We start from the raw sequence: 25,817 nt of genomic DNA on the forward strand, positions 1-25,817 counted from the left end.
CTGGGGCTTAAAGAATCAAGCAGTTTATTTAAGCAGCAAGGGTTGTACTGCTCTCACTTTCCATTAAATCAACATGCATTAGGTATTAAACAACTAGAGTTCAAAGCCTTTTGAAAAAACAAAAACAAAAAGACCAACATAGACTAGAATCAAAAATCTATCTAGTCCCCAAGGGGCACGGAGCTGTAGCTGCCGGAAGCGTCCATTTACATTCCTGCATCACAGGAAAATTACTCGTTCCTTAGCTGTTAAGCATTTGCAAAAGTTCAGTGATTTTATCGGGCATTCCTCACACGTTAAAATTACTATTATTTTAAAAAGAGAACGAGAGAAGACCAGAGGCAACATGAGAACAGAGTTGCCTACTCCAGAGACATTTGTAAATGACACTAAACAGTTTTTTCCCGCTTGGCACAATGTACTCCGGTGCACCGGGTTTTCTGGGACGAGCTGGGTGGCCGACATCTTCCCTCGCAGGAAGTTTCACACTTTTAAGATCTGAATAGATGTTCAGCGCTCAGCTAGCGGCCAGAAGGCTCTTCACGGTCGAGTTGAACAGCGGCGGGAGGCGGCGGAAGAACCCGAACCCCTCCTCCCCACCCCCCCAGGTGCAGAGCGGGGCCGTGCCCCAGTCGCGGGCCCCGAGCGCCGGCGGCGGACGGCGAGCTCAGCTCCACTGGCCCGCGGGGAAACGCCGGCTGCCCAGCACGCAACCGCCCCAGGCTTCCGCCTCCCGGTCCCGCTCGGCTCCCCCGGCCGTCTCTGCTTCAGGGACGCGGAAACCCCGTAGGAGCGGGGCGGGCCGGGAGCTTGGTTTGGCCACCCCTTGCTGCAATATTCTTCCGCCGCAAGGCAAAGAGTCCCAACCTTCCCCCAAGGTCCTGGGATTTCCAGCGGCCCTGTAAGATCCAGAAATCACTAAATTTGGATTTTCCCACCCACTTGCTTAGGATATTTTCTGAGGTAAGGACCCCAGGGTCACAATTTGGTGGATGACCGAAGAGCGACAAGAAAATTCCTCCGCAGAAAACGGGTTCCGGCCGCGAGCCTATAAAAAACGGGTGGCGCGGTACCGCTGTCTTTCCAGTCGGGCGCTGAGTGTTTCTTCGGATCATGTCTGGTGGCTCCGCGGATTATAACAGGTATGGCGCTTTCTCGGTGGTGGTAGTTTGTGGTGAAGGTCATATGACGCGAGCGGACAGTGTAATGGACGGCGTGGGGCAGGGAGCTCTGGGTTCATGGGCGTTTCCTTGGGGTGCAGTACCCCCCTGCCCTTCGAGAAGCTTCCATGATGGGTAGGGCCTGGGTTGTGGGGTGACTAGGGTACAAAAACGGAGTGGTGTTGGAGGGTGTCCTCTCTCCCCCCGAAGACGCTTTGAAACCGCGGCCGGTTTCCCTGCCACGGGGCCACGTTTAAAGGGGTGGCGCAGTCCGCAGTCGGTACACTGTAACGGGCCGAAAGCTTTATTGGCGGCGGGTGGCGCGAGTTGTAGTGCTCGACTTTGGGTGGGGTGGGGGGAAGGGTGGCAGCGGCGCCCGCTCGTCACCACCACAAGGCGGCTGGGACCGCGCCGGCAACGGGGTCCCTGCGAACCGTTGGCACAGCTCTTGCCAGGCCTCGGCCCGCGTCAATCACCCCGGCTTGCGCAGTGTAAGGGGCGGAGCTCAGCGCGTGGAGCTCTCGCGAGACGGTCTGCCGCCGAGACGGCAGCGCCCGGCGGTCGGGCCTGGGGGGGAAGGGCCGCCGTCCGTGGGGCCTTTCCGGGCGTCCCTTATTGTCGGCCTTCGGACTGGCGCGCACGGGCCCTCTTGTGCTTTAGAGAGTGTACACGTGCAGGGGAGGGTAGCCCGAGGAGGCCGCCGAGAATAGGGCTGTCCCTTGGTGTGCCCCTGAGAAGACGTGGGAAAGGGAAGTTCTCTAACTGCAGTATTCTCGTCGGCAGAGAACATGGAGGCCCAGAGGGAATGGACCCCGATGGTGTCATCGAGGTAAGGAATGTGTGTGGATTTTGAAACGGTGGAAAGGTGAGCTTGTTCATCCCACTTACTCGGTCTTTTTTATATGTAACTTACAGAGCAACTGGAATGAGATTGTTGATAACTTTGACGATATGAATTTAAAGGAGTCTCTTCTTCGGGGCATCTATGCTTACGGTTTTGAGAAGCCTTCAGCTATTCAGCAGAGAGCTATTATTCCTTGTATTAAAGGTAAAAGAACTAGTTAGCACTTGATAGAAATGAATTAACTGTTCTACATAGACCTGGACCATTAAAGGGAAAATAACTTCTGGGGGACTAGCACCTGTTTGTATTCCTTAAAGTGAAATGATGGCAATCATCTTTCGGGACTGACCTGAAATGAAGAGAATGCTCATTGCTGATCACTTGATGATTTGGGCATAATTAATGTTCCAAACGGAATACATGGTGTGAACTAGAAGTGGCGGTTTGATGTGGGATCGGTAAATATGTATCCTACTTTTTTTAGGGTATGATGTGATTGCTCAAGCTCAGTCAGGTACTGGCAAGACAGCCACATTTGCTATTTCCATCCTGCAACAGTTGGAGATTGAGTTCAAGGAGACCCAAGCACTAGTATTGGCCCCCACCAGAGAACTGGCTCAACAGGTATTGATAGTGTAGTTCAAAAAAACTGCTTGCGTGTTGCATAGGTTTCAGGTTTCACAACTGTGAAGAATTTAAAACTTAGTGTAAATCGGTCCTATTAGAGCCCTCCTTTTAATTGTCCATGCATGCAGGGAGTTGTTGAAAGTTCAACATAGGAACTGGGTGTGCAGGTATGGTTTGCAAGGTTGTGTAAGAGGTTTGAGAAACCAAAGTGTTCTTTTCAGGGTGGACTAGGTCTGTTCCCATTTTGAAGTTTGAATGCAGTTGTGCAACATGAAAACTGCAGTGACATGTTCTTTGACTGTCTCAGTAGTTTGTGATGCATCTGTTGCATGCTATGTTTTCAAAGCTCACTGCTATATTGGCTTTGAAGTAAAACCTTGCTAATAAAACTAGGCTTTATTAAGGTCAAAATGACAAATTCCAGTACTCGGGGAAAACTTAAGTATCCACATGTTGTCCTAGATGTAATTGCAGAGATCATTCCACTGTTCCACTATTTACCCCTTCCTACACAATGAAGAGCAATGTAGGAAATGATTGAACTCAGATCTTTTAATTAACATAGCTGGTATCTGGGGCAACAAGATTCCAAGTTTGACAAGGCATAAGGAAGACACCTTAAGGGAATTTTATCAGGAAGCTGTTAGATCAGTCTGCATTTTAAGCTTGGAAGTAGTTAAGTGCTGTGCATGCATAGAAGCTATTTGCAGACCAGATATTTGCCATTGTGCTTTGGAATTTTAGTCACAGCCTATAGTTCTGCTGCATAATAACGAAGGGTATTGGCTTTTAGATCCAAAAGGTAATTCTGGCCCTTGGAGACTATATGGGAGCAACTTGTCATGCCTGCATTGGTGGAACCAATGTTCGGAATGAAATGCAAAAACTGCAGGCTGAAGCACCACACATTGTTGTTGGTACACCAGGAAGAGTGTTTGATATGTTAAACAGAAGATACCTTTGTAAGTATTGTTGATTGAATATAATTTGTTTTTGCTATTACAAATTAAAATTTGCAATCCTATTCTTACCGATCTAGAGCTGATAATATGTATGGCTTTGTCTTTGTCAGCTCCAAAATGGATCAAAATGTTTGTTTTGGATGAGGCAGATGAAATGTTGAGCCGAGGGTTTAAGGATCAAATCTATGAGATTTTCCAAAAATTAAATACGAGTATTCAGGTGAGCTTTAATTTTACTCCCTCTCCTATAGTAGTTGGGACTTTGGTTAATGCAGGTTGCAGTACAATTGAAATGTTGGTTTTTTCCCTTAAAGCAATTGGTGCAGAACTGTAACAGTTTCATAGTGAGGCTGGTCTGTTTTTTGAGTATTGTGAAAGTGTGTTATTTGTGCAGTAACATAAGCATGGTCTTTTTAAGGTTGTGTTGCTTTCTGCCACAATGCCAACTGATGTGTTGGAAGTGACCAAAAAATTCATGAGAGATCCAATTCGAATTCTGGTGAAAAAGGAAGAATTGACCCTTGAAGGAATCAAACAGTTTTATATTAATGTTGAAAGAGAGGTAATGTATCTAATTACTAGACATTAAGATGTAGCTTTTTTTTTTTTTAACCTTCTTGTATAAGCACTGTGCTAAAATTACAGAACCTAAGATTGTCTTAGTTTCTGTAGTAATGCTAGCAGAGTACACACAAGAAGAAAAATAACTGCACTAGATTGTAAAGACTGGGGTGGACCTCTTTCTTAATGTCCAGTGTCCTTTGTCTTAAGATTTGGTGCTATATGTATTAGGCCTAACAATGAATTTCTCATGGGAGTTGGAAACTAGATTTTAATAACTGTGTTAACTTTGAAATATTGTAGGAATGGAAGTTGGATACACTTTGTGACTTGTACGAGACCCTGACGATTACTCAGGCTGTTATTTTTCTTAATACAAGGCGCAAGGTGGACTGGCTCACTGAGAAAATGCACGCCAGGGACTTCACAGTTTCTGCTCTGGTAAGAGGTGTTGTAACCTAGCAGTGGTAATTATAGTGTTGTATTTTCATTAAAGCAGGATTTAGACTACAATATAGCTGTTAAGTGCTGTGTTGTCGTTCCCCCTGCTCAAAATAAAGTTGTTTCTTAACTATACCTGTCTGCTATACTCCTGTAGCAGCCAGGGACGCTTGGTCTCATACATGTCAATAAAGTTAAATATTGGTTTGACTGGTGATTCTTGAATTAAGGTTTGTTAATTTGCAGCATGGTGACATGGACCAGAAGGAAAGAGATGTTATCATGAGGGAATTTCGATCAGGGTCAAGCCGCGTTCTGATCACTACTGACTTGTTGGTAAGTCTCTTACCGTTCTGTTTAATATACCAAAAGTTTGTTTTGGGGGGAAGGTTTTTTAATAACCTTTACCAACTTGGGCTCTTTGGGAGAATAAAGAACAGACCACACTCCACAGTGGGCTATACCACTTAACATAGTTCACTACTATTTTGTGGCCTACATTACATAGCTGTGTGGGGTTTTTTTTGGGAGTTGAACATTATATTACTGTATTTCAGGCTCGTGGGATTGATGTGCAACAAGTGTCATTGGTTATAAACTATGATCTACCTACCAATCGTGAAAACTATATTCACAGGTGAGTAGGTGGCATCTTGACTGCATTGGGAAAAGGAATTCATGTATGTCTTTTCTACTGACTGATTTATTTGAAAGGTAACTTCAAATCAGGGAAGTAAAAAGACTTAGTAACTTGGTAAGGTGTAACTAAAATTGTACTTGGGAAGATTGGTCATCTTAACAGTGGGAAAACAGTTGTAAATGTTGCCCAAATTGTGGACTGAATACATACAAATCTGGTTGTTTAGATCTGTTGGTCTTAGCTTATTTTTGAGTTTTTAGTGAAGTTCCTGTGTCCATGTGCTTTCTCGATGATTCCTCTGTAGTTGGGATTTTCTTGGTGTTGTCTGGTAGCAATTTGAGCAGTCCCTGGTTTAGTTATAGTGGCTTTATCCCTAAGTAAATTGAACTGTACTTTGTTATATGATGTAAAAAAAGACTTTTTAAAAAATACAGGAGTCGATAGCAGCAGTTGATGACGAGATGGCGCTCAGAAACGGCGTTGACGTAATTTAGGACGTGGAATCATAAGCGAAACAGCACACTGTTTGAATAAAGAGCGAGTCGGTATTTATATTTGTTTTTCTTTTGTCATGATTATTTGATATTTTAAGTTGCTCCAGCCAAGGCATTTTGTATGTTAGTCTAGTAGGTGGTTTGTGTTGTCTGGTTTCTATCAGGAAGGTAGAAAGCTGTTTTGGAGGTAAACACGTTTTGAGTAATTTGAGTTACAACGTGTGAAACTGAGCAAAAAAGCAGTGATAAGTTTGGGTTACCATACCAAATACTTGTTTTCCCACTGGAAAAAGTTGTGAGTCTTAGGCAGTAGTTAACCTTGCAGCATTTGTATTTACAGTTTACAGTTCCAGAGGTGCGTCGAAATGGATTACATAACTGTTCTTTTTGTTTTATCCCTGGTGTTTACATCTGTCCCAGGCTGACATCTGCTCTTGGCTGGCCCACTTTGGTATGGGCTTTAATTTCACTACCCCAAACACAATACTGTCATCTGCTTTAAAAGTAGTGCTCAAGACACCTGATAAAATCTCATTTTGCAGCCAGACAAGCCTTGAATCCTTTTGGCACTAACTGCAAAGGAAGATTTTTTTCTCTAGATATTGATTAGCAGCTAGTGCTCCAATTAGAAGCACGAACTATAACCTTGTTAAGTAAACAGCAGCTGATGGTTAACAAGTGGATCATCATGTTCAGTAGTTCATTTGAATTTGAGAAGAAACATTCTAATTGCTGATTTTTTTTTTTTTCTTACACAGAATTGGCAGAGGGGGTCGATTTGGGAGGAAAGGTGTGGCTATAAACTTTGTTACTGAAGAAGACAAGAGGATTCTTCGTGACATTGAGACTTTCTACAATACTACAGTGGAGGAAATGCCAATGAATGTGGCTGACCTTATTTAATTCCTGGGATGAGATAGTTTTGAATGCAGTGCTCGCTGTTGCTGAATAGGCGATCACAACGTGCATTGTGCTTCTTTCTTTGGGAATATTTGAATCTTGTCTCAATGCTCATAACGGATCAGAAATACAGATTTTGATAGCAAAGCGACTTTAGTCGTGAGCTCTTGTGAGGAGAAAGGCATTGGCTTTATCCTCTTTAGAGTTAGACTGTTGGGGTTGGGTATAAAAGATGGGGTCTGTAAAATCTTTCTTTCTTAGAAATTTATTTCCTAGTTCTGTAGAAATGGTTGTATTAGATGTTCTCTATCATTTAATAATATACTTGTGGACTAAAAGATATAAGTGCTGTATAAAATCAGCCAATTATGTTAAACTAGCATATCTGCCTTTATTGTGTTTGTCATTAGCCTGAATAGAAAGGCCTTTAAAATTGATTTTTTTTTTTTTTTTTAGGAAGCATTTGAATGCATTTTGTTTGGTATTGTATTTATTCAATAAAGTATTTAATTAGTGCTAAGTGTGAACTGGACCCTGTTGCTAAGCCCCAGCAAGCAATCATATCCTAGGTAGGGTTAAACCCCCAGTAATTAAAATTGCCATATTGCACATGTCTTAATGAAGTTTGAATGTTAAATAAATTGTATATTCACTTTAAAGGTGTTTTGGTTATTTTATTTAAGTTTTAAACATCTTACGAACATTTCAGCAATTCTGAGTTAACTGCTGCATCACAGTAGCACAGAGGCTGATCAGTTGTAGATGTTCATCAGCACCATCCGCTAAGCACTTGTCTACTTCCTACAAGAAAATTAAAGGTTAGTAAAATTTCCCTTGGAGTTCCACATTTTGCTGAAGTGTGCAAACAGGTGCCTACTTACAGCAAGTTTTTCTGTGATGATAGATTTCTGTTTGTCGGAAAGGTTATCGTTTTCTACAACCACATCATGAAGTTGACTCACAAGCTGAGTGGCTGCATGGCCCTCATCTATTAAATTCTGCAACAGGAAAGTACAGCATTTGGGGTGATTCTTTTAAGTTTTCCCTTCCCCATAGTTATGAGTGAAGCGATGACTTACTTTTACCACACCTTCTAGTTTGTCAAAAGAGCCACTCTGACATGCAGCAAATAGTCCATCGATGGTCTCAGCTGGTATTACCTAAAAAGATTATAAGGTTTGGTTTCTGGGTCTGAACATGCCTGAACCCACTTTTCTCTCAGGCCTGGGTAGGGTAGTTCATTGTATGCGAAAAGACGTCCTGTGGCATGGGATGTAGAGCTGTTAACCCTAACTAAACCCATGCAGAGCTGGAAAGCCCCTTTATGGCTTCTATCCTGAACTCCAGACACATGATCCAGAAAGCTAGGGAGCTGAGTTTTCCATATGGCCCTGGCTTTTTACCCTGTGTTGGAGCACCTTAAATTAGTCCAGTCACTATTCTATATCCAGGGAGATGCATTTTGCTTTCCTTTGCTCCTGAGAGCTTCAAGTTTGAGCCCATGATGAAACAAGAATAGCTGATCTGGGCAGTGGGTGAACAGCTAAAAATTGTCCCTACTGGCTGCTGTCATACCCCAGTGGCTCAAATGAGCCAAGTACTTTAAGAAAGGGACTTTAAAGGAGAGTGCCCCCTGCCCCTTTCCAAACAAAGATGCCACTAATAAGCTACTGCTCTCAGAAGGCCCAAAGTACCCAGAAAATTAAAGGCGACTAATGCCATCAATTTCATTACGGCACTGAAAAATACCTTTGGAAACTTACGTTTTAAAAGTAGTAGCAGTAGTAATCCTAATAGAGATGAACCCTGACAAATGATTTCTGTAAGTAGGATATTGCCCCTTTATATATGTATGACCTTTTGGCCAGAAGAGATTTGTCAGAACAGGGACAGTTGTTAAATCTATTTTAATGCCACATCCCTGAAGTGTTGTGATGCTTCCAGGTTGTTCCCTTATTACACGATTTCTAGCACAGTACTTGGCACATGCTATAACCTAATAACCCCAAGACTCCTATTAAAAATCCCTATTGTGATGTTAAGAAGGTAGGAGGCTGTTGGGAGGTTGATTAGGTCCTGAGGGTGAAACCCCCATGAATGGGATTAGTGCCCTATAAAAGACCTTTCTGCCAGGGGAGGATGCAGTGAGTCTAGTCCACAAACTAGAGTCTAGGCACTAAGAAGTTAGTTCTCACCAGATACTCAATACATATATTTGACCTCAGACTGCCCAGCCTCCGGAATTGTGAAATTCTGTTTATAAGCCACTCAGCCTATGGTATTTTGTTAAAGCTGCCCAAATGGAATAAACCAGCACATATTAAGCATTCTGTATATATTTGACGAAAATTTTCTAAAAGCCACAAAGCCAACTAAAAATTTCAATCTTACCCCAGCAATGTCTGTGATCACCTTCTCTGTGATCTCCTTTCCACCTGTTAATCGAGTAGCACTTTGAAGAAATGTAATAGCTTTTCTTAAGTCTCCTTCTGACACTTTAACAAGATAAGCTATTCCCTAGGAAAAAAAAAATTTTTTTTTTTTTTTTTAACAGTGATGGACAGCCAATTATGACTTTTGGCTTTAATAAAGGAAAGTGGAAAAACACTATGTTTTAGCCTAGAGTTAATGGGGAAAAAATGTATTTTCATTTTTAGGGGAATATTATCAGTCTTATAAAATGGCAGAATTCATGAAGACAGCATCAGTCCAATAAAAGGATATAGATCTTTTGCCTCTGAAAGAAATTTGCAGAGACAGAGATGTTCCACACTTCGAATCCTATTTTCTATTTAATACATGAAGCAAAAACGATTCAAATTATGGTTAAATTCTGTTAAAATGAATTAGGCCTTTATAGTCTCTTTCTGTACCTGAATTTCATCACCAAATTTCTCCTGAAGTGAAACATTAGCTAGGACACTAAAATCTTGTCATTATGCAGAGATTTTTTGCAGAATTTGTATCAGGTGTATGAAATCTGCCCCAGTTCTGGGTCTCAGAAATATAATAAACTTCTAATAGTAACAAGAATGCTGAAGAGCTATATAATTCCTCGACATTCCAACTGTCACTCTTTTAGCTTAACTTTGCCTAAAGGTATCAGAAATTAAAGCAACACATTTGATGCTTTCAGGACCTCTTTACATGAATTCATCAAAGGAATTAGTAATTGCAATAATTAGGAATTACCTCATTGCTAATTTTGACATGTTCTTTATCAGCAATGTCTAGTAATCGCTGCTGTTGAATTTTATCTGACAGTGGTTTGAAGCGGAATTTAGAACATCTAGAGGTCAGAGGTTCAATTATTCTGTAAAATATTGGGGAAAAGAAAGTCAGTATCTAAAGAATTTCCCCCCAAAGACCTTTTTATCAGAACAAATCAAGATGTGATAGAGGAGAAATTACTGTAGCCTTGAAACATTTAAAGTTTTTTTTCTCCCTAATTGGAGTTATCAAAATAAGGCTGCCTAGCATCTATCTTCTTCAGGGCAATACACATACCGACTGACATAATTACAGATGAGACAGAATCGGGTGGTTTTAGACTCCTTCTCCATAGTACGTCGTAAAGCTGCCTGAGCAGCCGAGGTCATAGAATCTGCTTCATCCAGAATCACAATCTTAAAAGGTGGACATGGCTTCCCACTGATTCAGAGAAACAGGAGTTATAATTCACATATCACCACCACAATCTACTTTTAGAATATTCTCATGGTCCCCCCAAAAAACCCCATGCCCACTAGGAGTCACTTCTCCCAACTCTCCCAGCCATAGGCAATCATGGATCTCTACTTTCTCCACAGATGTGCATATTCTAGACATTTCATATAGATGGAATAATATGTTGTCTTTTGTGATTGGCTTCTTTCACTTAGCATGCTTTCAAGGTTCATTTTGTTGCGTCATTACTTCATTCCTTTTTATGGCTAAATAATATAGCAAAGGGATATACCACAGTTTATTCAGTCATTCATAAGTTAATGAATATTTGGATTTTTCCATGTTTTGACTATTATAAATAATACCGCTATGAACATTTTTGTACATGTTTTGAACAGACCTATTTTTTCATTTCTTGTGGGTATATACCTAGGATTGGAATTGCTGGGTCATCTGGTAACTCTATGTTTAACTTTAAAGGACCCGCCAAAGTACTTTCAAAATGTACCATTTTACATTATAGTCAGCAAAGTATAAGGGTTCCAATTTCTTAACATTCTTACCAATATGAATTCTTTTCTTTTTGATAACAACCATCCAAGTATGTGTAAAGTGGTATCTCATCATGGTTTCCATTTGCATTTCTCTGTGGCTAATGATGTTGATGAGCATGTTTCCACATGCTTACTGGCCATTTGTATAGTAGTCCCCCCTTATCCACAGGGAGTACATTCCAAGACCCCGCTGGATGCCTGAAGCCCGGGATAGTACACCAAACAGCATACAAATATATATACCATGTATTTTCCTATTCACACATACCCCCTATATACTTACCTATGAAAAAGTTCAATTTATAAATCAGGCATAGGAAAAGATGAACAATAATGTAATTAATAATGAAATAGAACAATTACAATTACAGTGTAATAAAGTTTATGTGAACATGGTCTCAGAATATCTTATGAGACTGTACTAACCCTTCTTGTGATCATGTGAGATGGTAAAATGCCTATGTGATGAGATGAAGTGATGTCAGGCTACTAATGACCTTCTGAGGATTATGTCAGAAGGTAGATCATTTGTTTCTGTACTTCAGCTGAGTGCAGGCAACTGAAACCACAGAAACAATATATAATGGGGGGGCGGGGGGAGAACTACTGTATCTTCTTTAGTGTAAGGTCTATTCAGTTCCTTTGCCTTTTAAACTGGGTTTTCTTTTTATCATTAAAATGTTAGAGTTCTTTATATATTTTTGATCTAAGTCCCTTATCAAATACAGGATTTATATGCATTGTCAGGCCAAGGTAGATATCAAAAATCACTTTCTACAAATTCTTAAATATGCTCAGATACAAATTTAAATATATGCCAGCTTCCAAAAATTTTATCTTGGTACTTTGCCATCTAAGCAGTATAAGTAGCTGACTAAACATCACTGTTTAACTCAGGGCAGTCCTATTTAAATTATTAATAATACCTCCTCTTTTAGTCTAAAAGTGTCTGAGTTTAGACAAGAACTTATATGGTCACCCTAAGTATGAAATATACACTGAAGCTTAAGATACCTGAAATTTTTTTCAAATAACACAATAACAAAAATCTGGATTTTTTATTATGAGTGTACCATCAAACTATCAAATTTGATTAATACTCCTTAGACAAAACATCAGTTAAAAACTCTTGACAGTAAACAATTTAAAATTAGTTATTATAATAGAAAGGTCACTTGATGGGTTTAAATAATTTAGATAATTGGGCACCTGGCTGGCTCAGTCAGCAGAGAATATAACTCAATCTTGGAGTTATAAGTTCGAGCCCTACAGGGTGTAGAGATTACTTAAAAAAATAAAATCTTAAAAAGAGATATGATCCAAGGAGTTGGACAGGGGTGCCTGGGTGGCTCAGTCGGTTAAGCTTCCGACTTCAGCTCAGATCATGATCTCACGGTCCTTGAGTTGGAGCCCCACATTGGGCTTTGTGCTGACAGCTCAGAGCCTGGAGCCTACTTCGGATTCTGTGTCTCCTTCTCTCTCTGCCCCTCCCCCACTTGTGCTCTCTCTCAAAAATAAACATTAAAAAAAAATTAAAAAAGAAGGGGCACCTGGGTGGCTCAGTCGGTTAGGCATCCGACTTCAGCTCAGGTCATGATCTCACGGTCCGTGAGTTCCAGCCCTGTGTCGGGCTCTGTGCTGACAGCTCGGAGCCTGGTGCCTGCTTCAGATTCTGTGTCTCCCTCTCTCTGACCCTCCCCTTTCATGTTCTGTCTCAAAAATAAACATAAGGAAAATTTTTTAAAAAATTAAAAAAGAAAAAGGAGTTGGACATTTGGCAGAGAAGTATTTTACATGCAATGACATGGGATGAAGAAGGGAAAGTGAGCTTACTTACTCTGAACGACTTCCTGACACAGTTAATTGAGCAAAATTCTTCACTTTTTCTCTAACAACCTGTATTCCACGTTCATCAGATGCATTTAATTCAAGAACTCTCAATCGAAACAACTCAGGCCTATGTCAAAATGAAACAAATATGAAACATCATACAGCATATAAATAACCAAGGTTTAAACTACATTTTAAAAATGGCACATTTTGAAGTAGTTTAAAATCCACCTAGTAAACACTATAGATAGAAGGCACACAATCACTTGTGTATTTTTTCTTTTGCATAGACATAGGTTTTTTTCCATGCAGTTTAAAAAGCAGATGGGAAAAAAAAAAAGATGGTATCACATAATTTATAACATTTTAAATCAATTTTTCACTTAGGATTATATCATGAACATCTTGCCATGTCATCAGAACCACCGTAAATATCATTAAAAAAATTTTTTTTTAACGTTTATTCATCTTTTGAGACAGAGAATAGAGCGTGAGCTGGGGAGGGGCAGAGAGAGAGGGAGATAGAATTCAAAGCAGGCTCCAGGCTCTGAGCTCTCAGCACAGAGCCCAACGTGGGGCTCGAACTAACTGACCGCGCGATCATGACCTGAGGAAGTCGGACGCTTAACTGACTGAGCCACCCAGGCGCCCCATAAATACCGTTTTAAAAGCTTTATGATGTTCTATCCTATGACTGTACCATTTGCTTATTGTTGGACATCTAGATAGTTTTAAATATGTTCAATTTTAAATACTGCTGCAATAGAGCATATTTTCGATTATTTCCATAAGGTGGCTTTCTGTCAGCGCTATTACTGAATTAATACATGAAGTTTTTCTTAAGTGAGTTTTTAAAAAAATTCTTAAAGGTAGTTCACCAGGGGTGCCTGGGTGACTTAGTCGGTTAAGTGTCCAACTTCAGCTCAGGTCATGATCTCATGGTTTGGTTCTTGAGTTTGAGCCCTGCATTGGGCTTCACAGAAGCGCACTTCAGATCCTCTGTCCCCTGCCCCTCCCCTGCTCACGTGTGCTCGCTCTCAAATTCTCTCTCTCGAAAATAAATATTAAAAAAAAAAAGTAGCTCACCATAGGACCATCTGAGAAATCAGAAGAAAATTAAAAGAACAATTAAAACACCCTGCCACACCAGTGTGTTGAAAATGGGTTCCCCTTTTTCATTATACACATATTTTTTAATTAAAAAAGAGTTGGGATTTAGTCTTCTCTTTATTTTTCCTAAACAGCATGAGATCCTAGGCATTTTTCTTTGGGCATAAACACACAAAGCTCTGTGTATATATTTTCTATTTTAAAACTACATATACTATGAAATGTGGAATTCATAATTAAAGTTCTTTTAGTTCTATAAGGACATTATTTTTAAGAGGATATTTTAAAAGTTATATAATTTGGATTGACCTCTCAAAAAACTAATAAAGTACTTAATTTCATTATGACTACATTGCTAAGGCCGGTTCAGTTTGGACTGGAGTTGTGGAATAATCCAAAGAACTTTTATAATTTCCTTGAGAAACAAAAGTTGCTGTCAAATAAATAAAATATTAGGTTCACAGCAGCTTCCCCATTTTTCTTCCTTCACATTTCACATAGTTCCTTCACATTAGTTCACATAGAACTAATTATCTCTACATATTTGGTGCTTTCAGAGGCATCTGATTATTTTTACGTGTAGGATTTCAGATGTACCCTTTGACCTTATGCTTGATACAAAAATTGTGGAGAAATCCAAAGGCTGCTCTAAAATGGTTGGCTAAGCCAAGACAGTCAATCCAGAAAGAAGAATCTAAGAAACTGGCTCACAGATTTTTCTGGTGTTCCTGGACTCCTACTGCATCAACTACCACATACTGTGCTCACTCAAGATACTTAAGGGCAAGGAGCTGGCCTAGTTACTCCAGAGGCAACGCTGGAAAGGCCCAAGCCAGAAGAAACTCTGGAAGGGGTGGTGTGGGTCAGTAGCATCAGACACAGCAGATTCTATCACACAAGGACATAGATGCGAACACACCATTAACAGACTGAGGTGAGTATTGGCATGATTGAAGAAAGATAGGATAGGTCCTCTGGGCTCCAAAAATCATAACGAAAAAGTTCAAGTGATGAAAAATCATGACGCTACTGTGTTGTAGTACATTCCAGCATCTGAGTAAGGTTCAAAATGAAGATTACAAAAGATGTAGCCAAGCTTATTTATTGGAGGGGAAGAACTTGAAATGGGCCCGCTGAATTAATAAAAAATACAGAAATAAAAACAAAGCCAATAACCATGCATGCAGAGAAACCAAATATAAGTTTTTAGAGAAAGAAAAGCAGAGATTTTTGGTGTCTAGGCCTTTTTAAAGAGAGAGATTTGAACTTACCCAAAAAGCTCTCTAGCTGCTGCCAGAATAGTGGATGTTTTTCCAGTTCCAGGTGGCCCATAAAACAAGAGATTAGGGAGCTGTAGAAGTTAAATTTTATTTTTTAAAAACTGTATTCTGGCACAAATAGATGAAAATGATGACTGAAAATGTCTATGGAACAGTGCAATGACTTCCCTAATAGTGCACATATCTGAATACAAATATTTCTTCATATAACCAGTATCACAGTATTAGCAGTTGTAAATCCTGCTTTTTCTTTTTTCAGGTAATACCGTACTTTCTTCCAAAATGTCTAATATCTTAAGCTGAATCCATATTTATGACTGCTCTATTCCCAATATACTTAAGTGAAGCTTTCAAAGCTGGAATTAGAACTTTTTTTTTTTTTTTTTAAAGATTAAATTTCTTAAGTAATCTCTACACTCAGCGTGGGGCTTAAACTCACAACCAACCCTGAGATCAAGAGTCTCACACTCCACCAACCGAGCCAGCTAGGCACCCCAAAACTGGAATCTCAGGCTTCTTTCAGTGCCCTATCCCACCCTTTGCTCAGGATTGGGCAAGATTTTATATTTTATAAATATGTCAGTTGCTTCAAAGAGGAAACGGACCAAAGGAGAACCTGGATTTGGCTAATACTGAGGAAAAAGGAATGAAAAAGACTCATCAGGGCTCTCGATAATGTTCCAAGAGTAGGAGAAGAAAAAAAAAAAACAAAAACCATTTATTAAGTGCTAGGTAGTACTCTATACCATGATTATATACTGTGTAGGGATGCCCAATATGTCAGGGAGAATTAATTAGAGGAAGAAAGGATTAAACTAAATCACTATGTTTTTGTATACCTTAAATCTCATTAGCTTGGCTCATATCAAGCACACAATCTGTGGTACAGACTGATAAATCTACAAAAATCTAATGAGCTGTTACAAAACTGCATTCTTCAGTACGTCCTTTCACATACAGAAATCACCGCACATAGGAAACTAGGCAGCACAGTTCATGTGTTTCCACTCTTGTCTAACCCTCAGCCTTCCCATCCATTCTTCACCCAAATCAGATGCCACTCTGCTTGCCACTTAAAAACTATTCCTAGGGGCGCCTGGGTGGCGCAGTCGGTTAAGCGTCCGACTTCAGCCAGGTCACGATCTCGCGGTCGGTGAGTTCGAGCCCCGCGTCAGGCTCTGGGCTGATGGCTCAGAGCCTGGAGCCTGTTTCGGATTCTGTGTCTCCCTCTCTCTCTGCCCCTCCCCCGTTCATGCTCTGTCTCTCTCTGTCCCAAAAATAAATAAACGTTGAAAAAAAAAAAAATTAAAAACAAACAAACAAAAAAAACTATTCATTGACTTCACACTCTACTTAGAAAAACAAAACCAGACAAACAAAAATCAACCTATACCTACAAGGACATCCATGATCTGCTCACCAACTCTCTCACCTTCTAGGCTCCAACTTACAGTGAATTCTAACAACTAAGCACTTTATGGCCTATGTTTCCCCCATGAGCTAGGTAGGGTCTGTTTTTTTCTGTTTAGCCAACTCTTACTGCATTACAAGTCAGAAGCCTTCCCTGACCACCCAGTCTAAAGTGGAACTCTTGTGTTACTCTCTCATCAGTCTTTGCACTTAACACACTTTGTAATTATTTATTTATATACAGTAACTTACAGTTGTTACTTAGTGATTGGGTTTGATTGTAAAATACCGGTCTACCTCACTAGATGGTAAGCGTAAGAAGGTCAAGAACTTTATTTGTTCTCTTCATATCTGTGTTCTCAGCATCTTGTACTGTACTCAACATGTGTCAAATAAATAAACCGATGTACAAATGTATAGACTGAAGACTGGTACTGTCACGTTAGTAACATAGCTTAAGACACAAGCTACGAGTTTCACTACTTAAAAACAAACACCAAAAACCTTCATTTTTTTTTTTAATTTTTTTTTTTCAACGTTTATTTATTTTTGGGACAGAGAGAGACAGAGCATGAACGGGGGAGGGTCAGAGAATGAGGGAGACACAGAATCGGAAACAGGCTCCAGGCTCTGAGCCATCAGCCCAGAGCCTGACGCGGGGCTCGAACTCACGGACCGCGAGATCGTGACCTGGCTGAAGTTGGACGCTTAACCGACTGCGCCACCCAGGCGCCCCGCAAACACCAAAAACCTTCTAAGCATTTTAACCGGTTTTGGAATCAGGAAAATACTAGCCTCATAGAACAAATTTGGTAGTTTTCCTTCCTCTTCTACTTTTTTGATTAGTTTGAGAAGAATAGGTATTACCTCTTCTTTAAATGTTTAGTTGAATTCACCTATGAAGTCATCTGGTCCTGGACTTTTGTCTGCTGGGAGTTTTGGGATTACCAATTCAACTTCATTACTAGTAACTGGTTTATTCAGATTTTCTATTTCTTCCTGATTCAGTTTTGGAAGATTATTTGTTTTTAGAATTTATCTATTTCTTCTAGGTTGTCCAATCTGTTGGTATATACTTTTCCATCATGTTCTCTTATAATTCTTTGTATTTCTGTGGTGTCCTTTGGTATCTCTATTCTTTCATTTCTGATTTTGAGTCTTGTCTTTTTCTTGAGGAGTCTGGCTAAAGGTCTATCAATTTTGTTTATCTTTTCAAAGAACCAGCTCTTGGTTTCACTGATCTTTTCTACTGTTTTTGTTTGTTTTAGTCTCTATTTTACTTATTTCCACTCTAATCCTTATCATTGCGTTCCTTCTAGTAGCTCTGGGCTAGTCAACTTGGGTATGTCAATTTTATTAAAAAAATATTCCTGGGCTTCTTCGTCTTTAAGATTATAACTATTTTTTTAAATATTTATTTTTGAGAGAGAGTGCATGCGCTCATGCAAGAGAATCTCAAGCAGACTCCGTGCTGTCAGTGCAGAGCCTGACACAAGACTCAATCCTATGAACCATGAGATCATGACCTGAGCAGAAATCAAGAGTTGGATGCTCAACCAACTGAGCCACCCAGGTGCCCCTTTAAGGTCATTACTATTATTTTGATTCATGCATGCTTCAATATTTATAGTAATTCATCCATGTAACTATCACATACAATAACTTAAATTCTTTGAAACATGGCAAAGTTATTAAGCCTTACATTACATAACGGTGATATATATGGTGCGTTCAAGAACTGTATGTGGAATATTAGGGCTTAAAATTGATTTCTGGAGGTGCCTGGGCGGCATAGTCGGTTAAGCAACTGACTCTTGATTTCGGCTCAGGTCACGATCTCACAGTTTCTGAGTCTGAGCTTTACATGGGGCTCTGTGCTAACGGTGTGGATCCTGCTTGTGATTATCTCTCTCCCTCTATTTCTCTGCCCCTCTCCTGCGTACTCTCAAAATAAATATATAAACTGAAAAAAAAAAAAGTCTGAAAAACCTCTATTATAATTCTACTTTAATAACTTCTAATCTAAATGAAGGAACGAGTACTCACTTCAGCAGCACCTACACTAAAGTAAATGAAGGTATGGATTGTTTTTCTTTACTCTGTAGAATTTACAAGTTATTTCACCTTGGGACACCTGGGTGGTTCAGTGTTAAGTGTCTGGCTTGAGTTCAGGTCATGATCTCATGGTCCATGAGTTCGAGCCCCACATTGGGCTTGTGCTGATAGCTCAGTCTGGAGACTGCTTCGAATTCTGTATTTCCCTCTCTTTCCCTTCCCACTTGCACTCTCTCTCAAAAATAAATAAACATAAAAGCATTTATTAAAAAAATATTTCATCTTTAAGTTTTCTAAAACTTGGTCTGAAAACAAACATAAAATATTAAACAAGGGTTTAAAAAAGAAACTTCTTAATTCAGCCTTATGAGATAGATGGTATAAAGTCAAGAACTGGATCATAATCCCACTACATATGCCTAAAGAGTTGAGAATACTACCAATTAAAATATATCTTGTCCTGCAGTCTGTGTAGTTATTACTATACAATTAAAATTGTATACACCATGGGCATCTGAGTGGCTTAGTCAATTCAGCATCCGACTTCAGCTCAGGCCATGATCTCACAGTGTGCAGGTTCAAGCCCAGAGCCTGGGGCCTGCTTTGGATTCTGTGTCTCCCTCTCTCTCTGCCCCTCCCCCACTCACGCTCTGTCTCTCAAAAATGAATAAACATTAAAAAAAATTTTTTTTAATTAAAAAGAAACTGTATACACCAAAATTAAAAGGTAAAGACATTTGTGTCAAGATCAAATCAAAACAAAAGTGGCAAAGATTTTAAATAGTTTGAGAAATAGAACTTCTTTCAAAATATGTACTACTCTAGTATAATTCCAGGAAGAGAATAATGGCAGCAAAAGCCAAAAGAACCTCTAATCCAAAGTAGCCAGGCAGAGAGGAAGGAAGCAACTCTTCCTCGGGAAAAAAAGTAAAAACCACATCCCACTTTCATCTGCAACTTTTCCCCTTCTTTTACTGAGTTCTTAAAGCACTTCATAATACAACTTTAAACTGCTAATTCTTCTTACGGAGTTATCTTGCCCCTGAATAACCTAAGATGCAAGTCATTCAAAGTTTTGGGTTTTTTTGTTTTTTAAGAAAGGCAGACTGCCACATGCAGCACCTCATTTGGATGTGTCTGGAGTCTTGGAAACTTGACTACCCTATATTCTCCTACAAATGGACCTTGAGAGCTTGTTTGGAGGTTTCGGCAGGGGAGCGCAGCTACTCGTACACCCTTGACCAAAGAACGGTCCTCCTCTATCGGGGAAGGTTGTCCTCTTCAACCGAGCGTGCAGCTTCGGGAGGGACACACATGGAGCGGTGAGGGAGGAAGGGGACACCCGCCTAGCCAGCCAGATCAGCTGAATCAACCCTGGCCATCAATGGGGTGACAGATGTTACAGCCAGATCACTCTCACATCCATAAAGAGTTTTTTTAAATCTCACATATCACAGCAGGAGACACAATGCTATAAGCAGAAATACTCATGTTTTTTATGTTGTAGTTCAAACCAAATCCTAACATTAGGTGAGCAATTAGAGTTTCAAAGAATCTCTAACTCTTCTTCAGAGCACAATTATCTATAATTCTCTTATTTATTTGGCTTGCAGATTCATTCTCTGTCACTCTCCACCAAAATAAAAGCTCATGAGCCAAAGAACCTAGCGTGTCTCGTTCAATGGTCTCCACTTGAGTATTACATAACAATGCCACAGGACAGAATGGGAGATGCTCAATCAATATTTGAACCAGTCATCCACTGTACAAATAGTTATCAAGGGCATACTGTATGTACAGCTAGTATTTTAGGGGAGCAGGCAATTATAAAAGGAAGGAAGAGGGTAAGTAAATTAAATCTTCAATCTCCCAATGACGTGACACATCATTTGCTACTCACATCAGCTCCTTCTAAAGACTTTTTCAGTACTGCAACCACTTCTTCCTGGAAAGCGACTTCATCCACACATTTTGGGCGACTGGGAAAAAACCCCCAGAGATTATTTAGTATAATAGCCACAGTAATGTCTTAAGTGTTCCTTTTGCTAAAATACCAATGATAATTCTTATATATTGGTGATAAAATGGGAAACTTTCATAATTGGAAGTAGGTGGAAGCCCCATTTGTATTTACCTTAAGCTAATATATACTGAAGGAGTGAAATCACTTTTCCTTTTACATGCATTGCTTGCATCTAGAGTACTTACAACAATGAAGTAAAAATATTTTGCTTTATTACACCACAAATGCCCACTGGTTAAAAATTTAAAGTAAACAATGGCCTAGAACATAATGTATTTTGATAAGATCATGCACTTAAGCTGAAAAGAGAGACCTACTTAGCACCCCAGAATAAACACCTATTTTGGTTAATACAGTTAATACACAGTTAACATAGTTAATTGGTTAATACCAATTTCATCCATCACCTAACTGTGCAGAAAATGCACACCTATTCACTTGACTGAGGGCTAACAAAATAACAAGTTTAACCAAAATGAAGTATAACAACATATAATTTTCATCTTACATCAGTAGTGATTTTAAGAGAAACTGGAACAAAGTTATACTCCTAACCCTAAGATTAGGTACTGTACTTAGTTGGCTAAAAGCTCTTCCTTGATTTATACATTTCTAATTAATCAGGTCAATGCTGGGTGGGAATTTTATGTCAGATAATGCTTTCTAGGGAAACCAGTGTATGTTATACACCAGGGTTTCATATGCAAATACCTGCAGGGGCCAGGGAGAAAGCAAGAGTAAAGAAGGCAGAGTGTAAGGCAAGAGAAAACAGAAGAACGATGGCGAATTGAAGAACATATGACCTTGCCAGAACGAGAAGCAGTACTCAGGTCTCATGGTGTCAAGTGAGAATCTGCATCTAGTGCTGTCTAATCCCCTGAGAAGCTGAAAACCTAGGTTTCCCCCCCTCCGGTATATTTTTTAAATTAAAAATCTAGATTCGAATGTGAAATCTCCCATTTTAAAAACCATCGTTGGTAGCAAATAAAACACGGGAGGATTTTATTTGACCTATAAGTAATCCACAAACTTTTGGTAATAATTGAGGCTATATTATTATAACACCAAGGGTTATAACAACTTGTCATAATATCACTTAGCTGATTTAAATTTAAGCGCCACCTCAAGCGTTTTTGCCAAAATGCATAAACAAAAACTCAACAATGTCCACCTACCAGCAATGAAAGGGGGAACAGATTATTTGGATTTAAATGGAACTCCTGACAAGCCCTTATGGTCACCTTCTAGAAACTGTTTTCTTCTGCTGTATCTCAATCCCTAAACCACAGACCTGAGTTATACACAAGACCTTAGTTCATCTATAAAGTAATTAAACTAGATCATTCTATAGTAGTTTCAGCTGCAAGGCTCTATGACTTACCTAATTGGGTGATTCTTAAGGACATCTAAACAAAGCAAATCATCCCTCTCCCCGTAAGTTAAAAAAAAAAAAAAAAAAAAGTGATCAAAACTGGTTAGAGACGTAATATATTAACTATTTCAACAAAACCACAAGCATTCTTACTATTTTTCCACCCACGGAACAGGTTTGGCTTTCTTGTTCTCTCCACTGCTTCCAGCTGTGGCAGCTACTCGATCCTTCAGTGGTGGTTTAGTACTGACAGATGTGCCTTTTAGAAAAGCCTGCATGGTTACTTCACCCTGACCAGGTGCAAGACAGAAAAGGAAAAGCTCTTTCGAAATCATTATGAGGACATACGGCGTGAAAGCACGCTTAACCTTGTGCAAAATATTCCAATAATTACTTACCAAATAAAGGACATCACCTCGTGACCTAGCATCCTCTAAATGTATTGTGCTGAGAACTAAAGGGACCATAAAACTGGCCGAAGTGCTTAGGACACTTAGAATTTATTTATACTGAGAGAGTTACAGAACAAAGATAAATTTATGAATGAAAAATTCTGAATTCCACACTTTTTGACAAATATGATGTCATTAATGGCCAAACTATGCATGGGCCTCTACAGTCTCTTCCATTTCAGTCAGGGGCCTAGCTTTAGCTCAGACCCAGGGACGGACTTAGCAATGAGGAGTTGGGACCACAAATGAGAACTTTCATTTCTTTTCTTGTGCCTAGAGCTCTACTCAAAGATCTGTTTTAGTGGCAGAGCCAACGACTACCGCTGACTCTGAAGAGGCTGTTTTGTGGGGAGGGTCGGGTCTGGGAATTTGTTGTTAAAATGGAAACAGTTCTTTTGCTTAATAACATGCTCATCCGAAGAAATCAAAACGAAGTGGGAAAGCATGAATTGTTCTAAAAAGTCATGCAAAAATCTCACCCAGAAGATAACCACTATTAACATCCAGATATACTTTCTTACAGGCAGCAGAAGGCTGTTTTAGGGATAAGAGAGCATTGTTAGCTTGCCCGAAAATTCTGTTTTTTTCACTGCTCTCGCTCAGGGCCTAGAGCAGTAACTAGTACATGATAGATGCTCCATAGTATTTGGTGACTGAATTACCATTTATGAGACTCAGCTTCCCCTTCTGTAAAAGGAGCTAAGGCCGACTCCATAAGGCAGTTAATAAAAGAATAAAAGGTAAATAAAAGAATTGTGCCAGCGAGGGCTGTTGGCCCTTTAATTCCCTGTTGGTGGGAATTAAATTGGCGCAGACACTATGAAAACCAGTATGGAGTTTCCTCAAAGTATTAGAAAACAGAGGTATCATATGATCCAGCAATTCCACTCTTGGGTATTCAAAAAGATCTATGCGCCCCTATGTTCAATGCAGCATTATTTATAACAGCCAAGATATGGAAACAATTCAAGTGTTCATCAGTGGATAAATGGATAAGGATGATGTGATATACACACATGATGTTACTCAGCCATAAACAAGAAAAAACATCTTGCCATTTGTGGCAACACGGACAGACCTTGCGGATGTTCTACTAACCAAAGACAAAAGAAAGCCAAATACTGCATGATTTCACTTACATGAGGAATCTAAACAAAACAAAACAAAACAAAACCCAGACTCAGCGAACAGACTGGTGCTTGTCAGAAGGGAGAGGGCAGAATGAATGAAGGGGATTAAGAAGCACAAACTTCCAGTTATAAAATAAATTGAACCACGGGATGTAACCTACAGCACAGAGAATGTAGTCAATAGTTTCTCAATGTATTTAAGCACTGTGGTACACCTGAAACTAATATCGTATGTCAATTTAATCTTTTTTTTTTTTTAAGAAAAACACAGAAAAAGCATACTTCTGTGTACACATACCTCTATGCTTGGCATATGAGTAAACACTCGGTAAAAATGGTTAAAACCTGCATTACTGGATTTTTTAGCGTTACTGGATTATTCCCTCCATCCCTGCCACAGGTTGCAGCAATTACTAAACAGTACTACAAGCCAAAGCAGGGCTCTGAAAGATGCTGTACTGAGCTACCATTCTGCGAACTGGAGCGACGGGGGAAGACATCACAGGGGAATCAAGGGCGCAGGAGGTGAGGAGAGCGAAGGCCACCCTTGCAATTTCTCCTGCCGGTCGCCCGTTATCCCTGGCTCGCCTGCTCCTGGGCACTGCCTGGGCCTCTCAGCCGCTCGTCTCCGGAGCGAGGATGCCGCAGGGTCGTCCCCGGGGCTCCCGGGGATAGGGAAGGGGCGAGGTGGCTGCGAAATTCTAGCTCCGTTCCCCAATGTGAGACCATCAGGCCTCGGAGGCCCGGAGCCGCCAGACCGGGTGACACTTACAGTAGCCGCCGTCAGCACGGTCGCCCGGGTTCCCGCCACGGAACAGCCGGCGAAGGGCAGGGCGGGAATACGCGGGCACGGAGCGCGTCACTTCCGGTTCGCCGCGCGCGCTCCGCGCCCCCGGGGCCCTTAACTTCTACCCCGTTTTATTTGCACAGGTGACACGCTTTGGGGGTCGCACAGACTGGGGCAAGAGTGACAAAGAGGTGTAGATTAAGTTCCACGCCGTCCCCGTGCATTCCTCGGACTGGAGGCTGCAGGGCAAGGGAAACACAGCGACCCAGGCGGGAGGAGCCGCGGGCACAGCGGCCCCGGCATGCTCTGCGAAAGTGGGCGGGGAGGGGTCTGCGACGGCTCCCACGAGGGGCCGGACGGGGCGTGGGCCTGCCCAGAGCCTGCGGTCCGCGGAGGGCCTCGGGAGTCCCGTTTTCCTCTACCGCACCGTGGACTTGATCGGTAGTCCTGGGGCGTCTCACTGACGTTTCTGCCTGGACACAGTTTGGCCTGCAACCTACTTCACCCCAAGGAAAGAGGGGGATTGGGGAGGGTGGAGTCGGTCCCTGGCCAGAAGAGGGCACCCTGATTATCCTGCCCTGTAACTCCACCTTGGTGGTTGCCTGGCAAACTTTGTGCTTAAAAGGGAGACAGCGGGACGCCTGGGCGGCTCAGTCCGTTAAGCCTCCGGGACTCTCGGTTTCAGCTCAAATCATGATCTCAGTTCGTGAGAACTGTCGAACCCCAACATTGGGCTGCAAGCTGAGTGTGTAGCCTGCTTGGGATTTTCTCTTTCCCCTCTCTCTCTGCTCCTCCCCTATTTGAGCGCTCTCTCTCCCTCTCTCTCTCAAAATAAATAAACTTTAAAGAAAATAAAGGGGGAGGGGCGCCTGGGTGGCTCAGTCGGTTAAGCATGTACTTAGATTCAGGTCATGATCTCACCATTCGTGGGTCTCTATGCTGACAGCTCAGCCTGGAGCCTGCTTCAGTTTCGGTGTGTCCCTCTCTCTCTGCCCCTTCCCCGCTTGCACTCTGTCTCTCTCTCTCTCTCTCAAAAATAAACATTAAAAAGAAAAAAAAATTGAAATAAAGGGAGAGACATCAGAAGTCTGAAGTCGAGGTCTTTGCCCTTTTGAATGCATGTGGCTTATACCTCTATTAGTAACTGGCTGTTGGTGAGAGGGAGCACTTTTCCATGCAGCTGCTGTGATCATCTTCTAATCCCAGAGCCCTGCCCAGAAATCTGGTGGTGCAGATGCTCAATGAAAATCAGAAGATTGTTAATAATGTTTAACCCTACCATGACACATGCCCTATGGGCCCTAGGCAAGTCTTTATCTTTACTCATTTCTTAGGTCTGAATTTTTCCTACATCTTACTGAAATCTGACCCCTTTTAAATGCAACCTTTGCTGCAGGGCTTTCCCCTAACTCATAAGGTTGATCTGGGTCTTCTCTAAATGAATGAGTATAAATTTTGTTTGATACAAGCTCAACATGATATTCATTGTTAATTTTACGCGTTTATTCATTTGTATTTT

At 40.8% G+C, this 25,817-nt stretch overlaps 2 protein-coding genes and 4 non-coding genes across 13 annotated transcripts; 5 read left to right on the forward strand and 1 right to left on the reverse strand.

The window, feature by feature from the left end:
• The first annotated feature begins 1,025 nt into the window (after positions 1-1,025).
• EIF4A2 (eukaryotic translation initiation factor 4A2) lies at positions 1,026-7,288 on the forward strand. Of its 4 annotated transcripts, none has more exons than XR_007155656.1 (12): positions 1,026-1,142; positions 1,944-1,989; positions 2,076-2,208; positions 2,489-2,628; positions 3,425-3,593; positions 3,704-3,813; positions 4,012-4,155; positions 4,458-4,595; positions 4,842-4,931; positions 5,153-5,232; positions 5,670-5,780; positions 6,488-6,586. XR_007155656.1 is itself a non-coding variant. In XM_047875379.1 (11 exons), the coding sequence occupies exons 1-11, from the start codon at positions 1,114-1,116 to the stop codon at positions 5,677-5,679; spliced, it is 1,089 nt and encodes a 362-aa protein (XP_047731335.1). In that variant the 5' UTR covers positions 1,026-1,113; the 3' UTR covers positions 5,680-6,586. The 4 variants fall into 4 exon arrangements, 2 of the variants coding, with proteins under 2 accessions (XP_047731335.1, XP_047731334.1); XR_007155657.1 differs by having other exon boundaries at positions 5,670-5,776; XM_047875379.1 differs by having other exon boundaries at positions 5,670-6,586.
• On the forward strand, positions 2,319-2,387 carry LOC125175905 (small nucleolar RNA SNORD2). Its single transcript, XR_007156064.1, has one exon. It is a non-coding gene; the product is annotated as a small nucleolar RNA SNORD2 (small nucleolar RNA).
• LOC125175898 (small nucleolar RNA SNORA81) lies at positions 4,205-4,380 on the forward strand. The gene has a single exon (XR_007156058.1). It is a non-coding gene; the product is annotated as a small nucleolar RNA SNORA81 (small nucleolar RNA).
• On the forward strand, positions 4,648-4,779 carry LOC125175868 (small nucleolar RNA SNORA63). Its single transcript, XR_007156031.1, has one exon. It is a non-coding gene; the product is annotated as a small nucleolar RNA SNORA63 (small nucleolar RNA).
• Positions 4,958-5,097, forward strand: LOC125175876 (small nucleolar RNA SNORA4). Its single transcript, XR_007156038.1, has one exon. It is a non-coding gene; the product is annotated as a small nucleolar RNA SNORA4 (small nucleolar RNA).
• RFC4 (replication factor C subunit 4) lies at positions 7,283-24,419 on the reverse strand. 5 transcript variants are annotated; one of them, XR_007155658.1, is made up of 11 exons: positions 22,328-22,853; positions 22,083-22,219; positions 20,435-20,513; positions 15,061-15,140; positions 12,687-12,806; positions 10,137-10,280; positions 9,822-9,942; positions 9,021-9,146; positions 7,705-7,789; positions 7,511-7,627; positions 7,283-7,430 (listed from the first exon to the last, which is right to left on the reverse strand). XR_007155658.1 is itself a non-coding variant. In XM_047875384.1 (11 exons), the coding sequence occupies exons 2-11, from the start codon at positions 22,205-22,207 to the stop codon at positions 7,335-7,337; spliced, it is 1,089 nt and encodes a 362-aa protein (XP_047731340.1). In that variant the 5' UTR covers positions 22,208-22,219; positions 24,284-24,419; the 3' UTR covers positions 7,283-7,334. The 5 variants fall into 5 exon arrangements, 4 of the variants coding, with proteins under 4 accessions (XP_047731340.1, XP_047731337.1, XP_047731338.1 ...); XM_047875384.1 differs by lacking the exon at positions 22,328-22,853 and adding an exon at positions 24,284-24,419 and having other exon boundaries at positions 7,709-7,789; XM_047875381.1 differs by lacking the exon at positions 22,328-22,853 and adding an exon at positions 23,979-24,237 and having other exon boundaries at positions 7,709-7,789.
• Between the last annotated feature and the right edge of the window lie 1,398 nt (positions 24,420-25,817).

This window comes from Prionailurus viverrinus, chromosome C2, assembly GCF_022837055.1.
Source record: "Prionailurus viverrinus isolate Anna chromosome C2, UM_Priviv_1.0, whole genome shotgun sequence".
Taxonomy (NCBI): domain Eukaryota; kingdom Metazoa; phylum Chordata; class Mammalia; order Carnivora; family Felidae; genus Prionailurus; species Prionailurus viverrinus.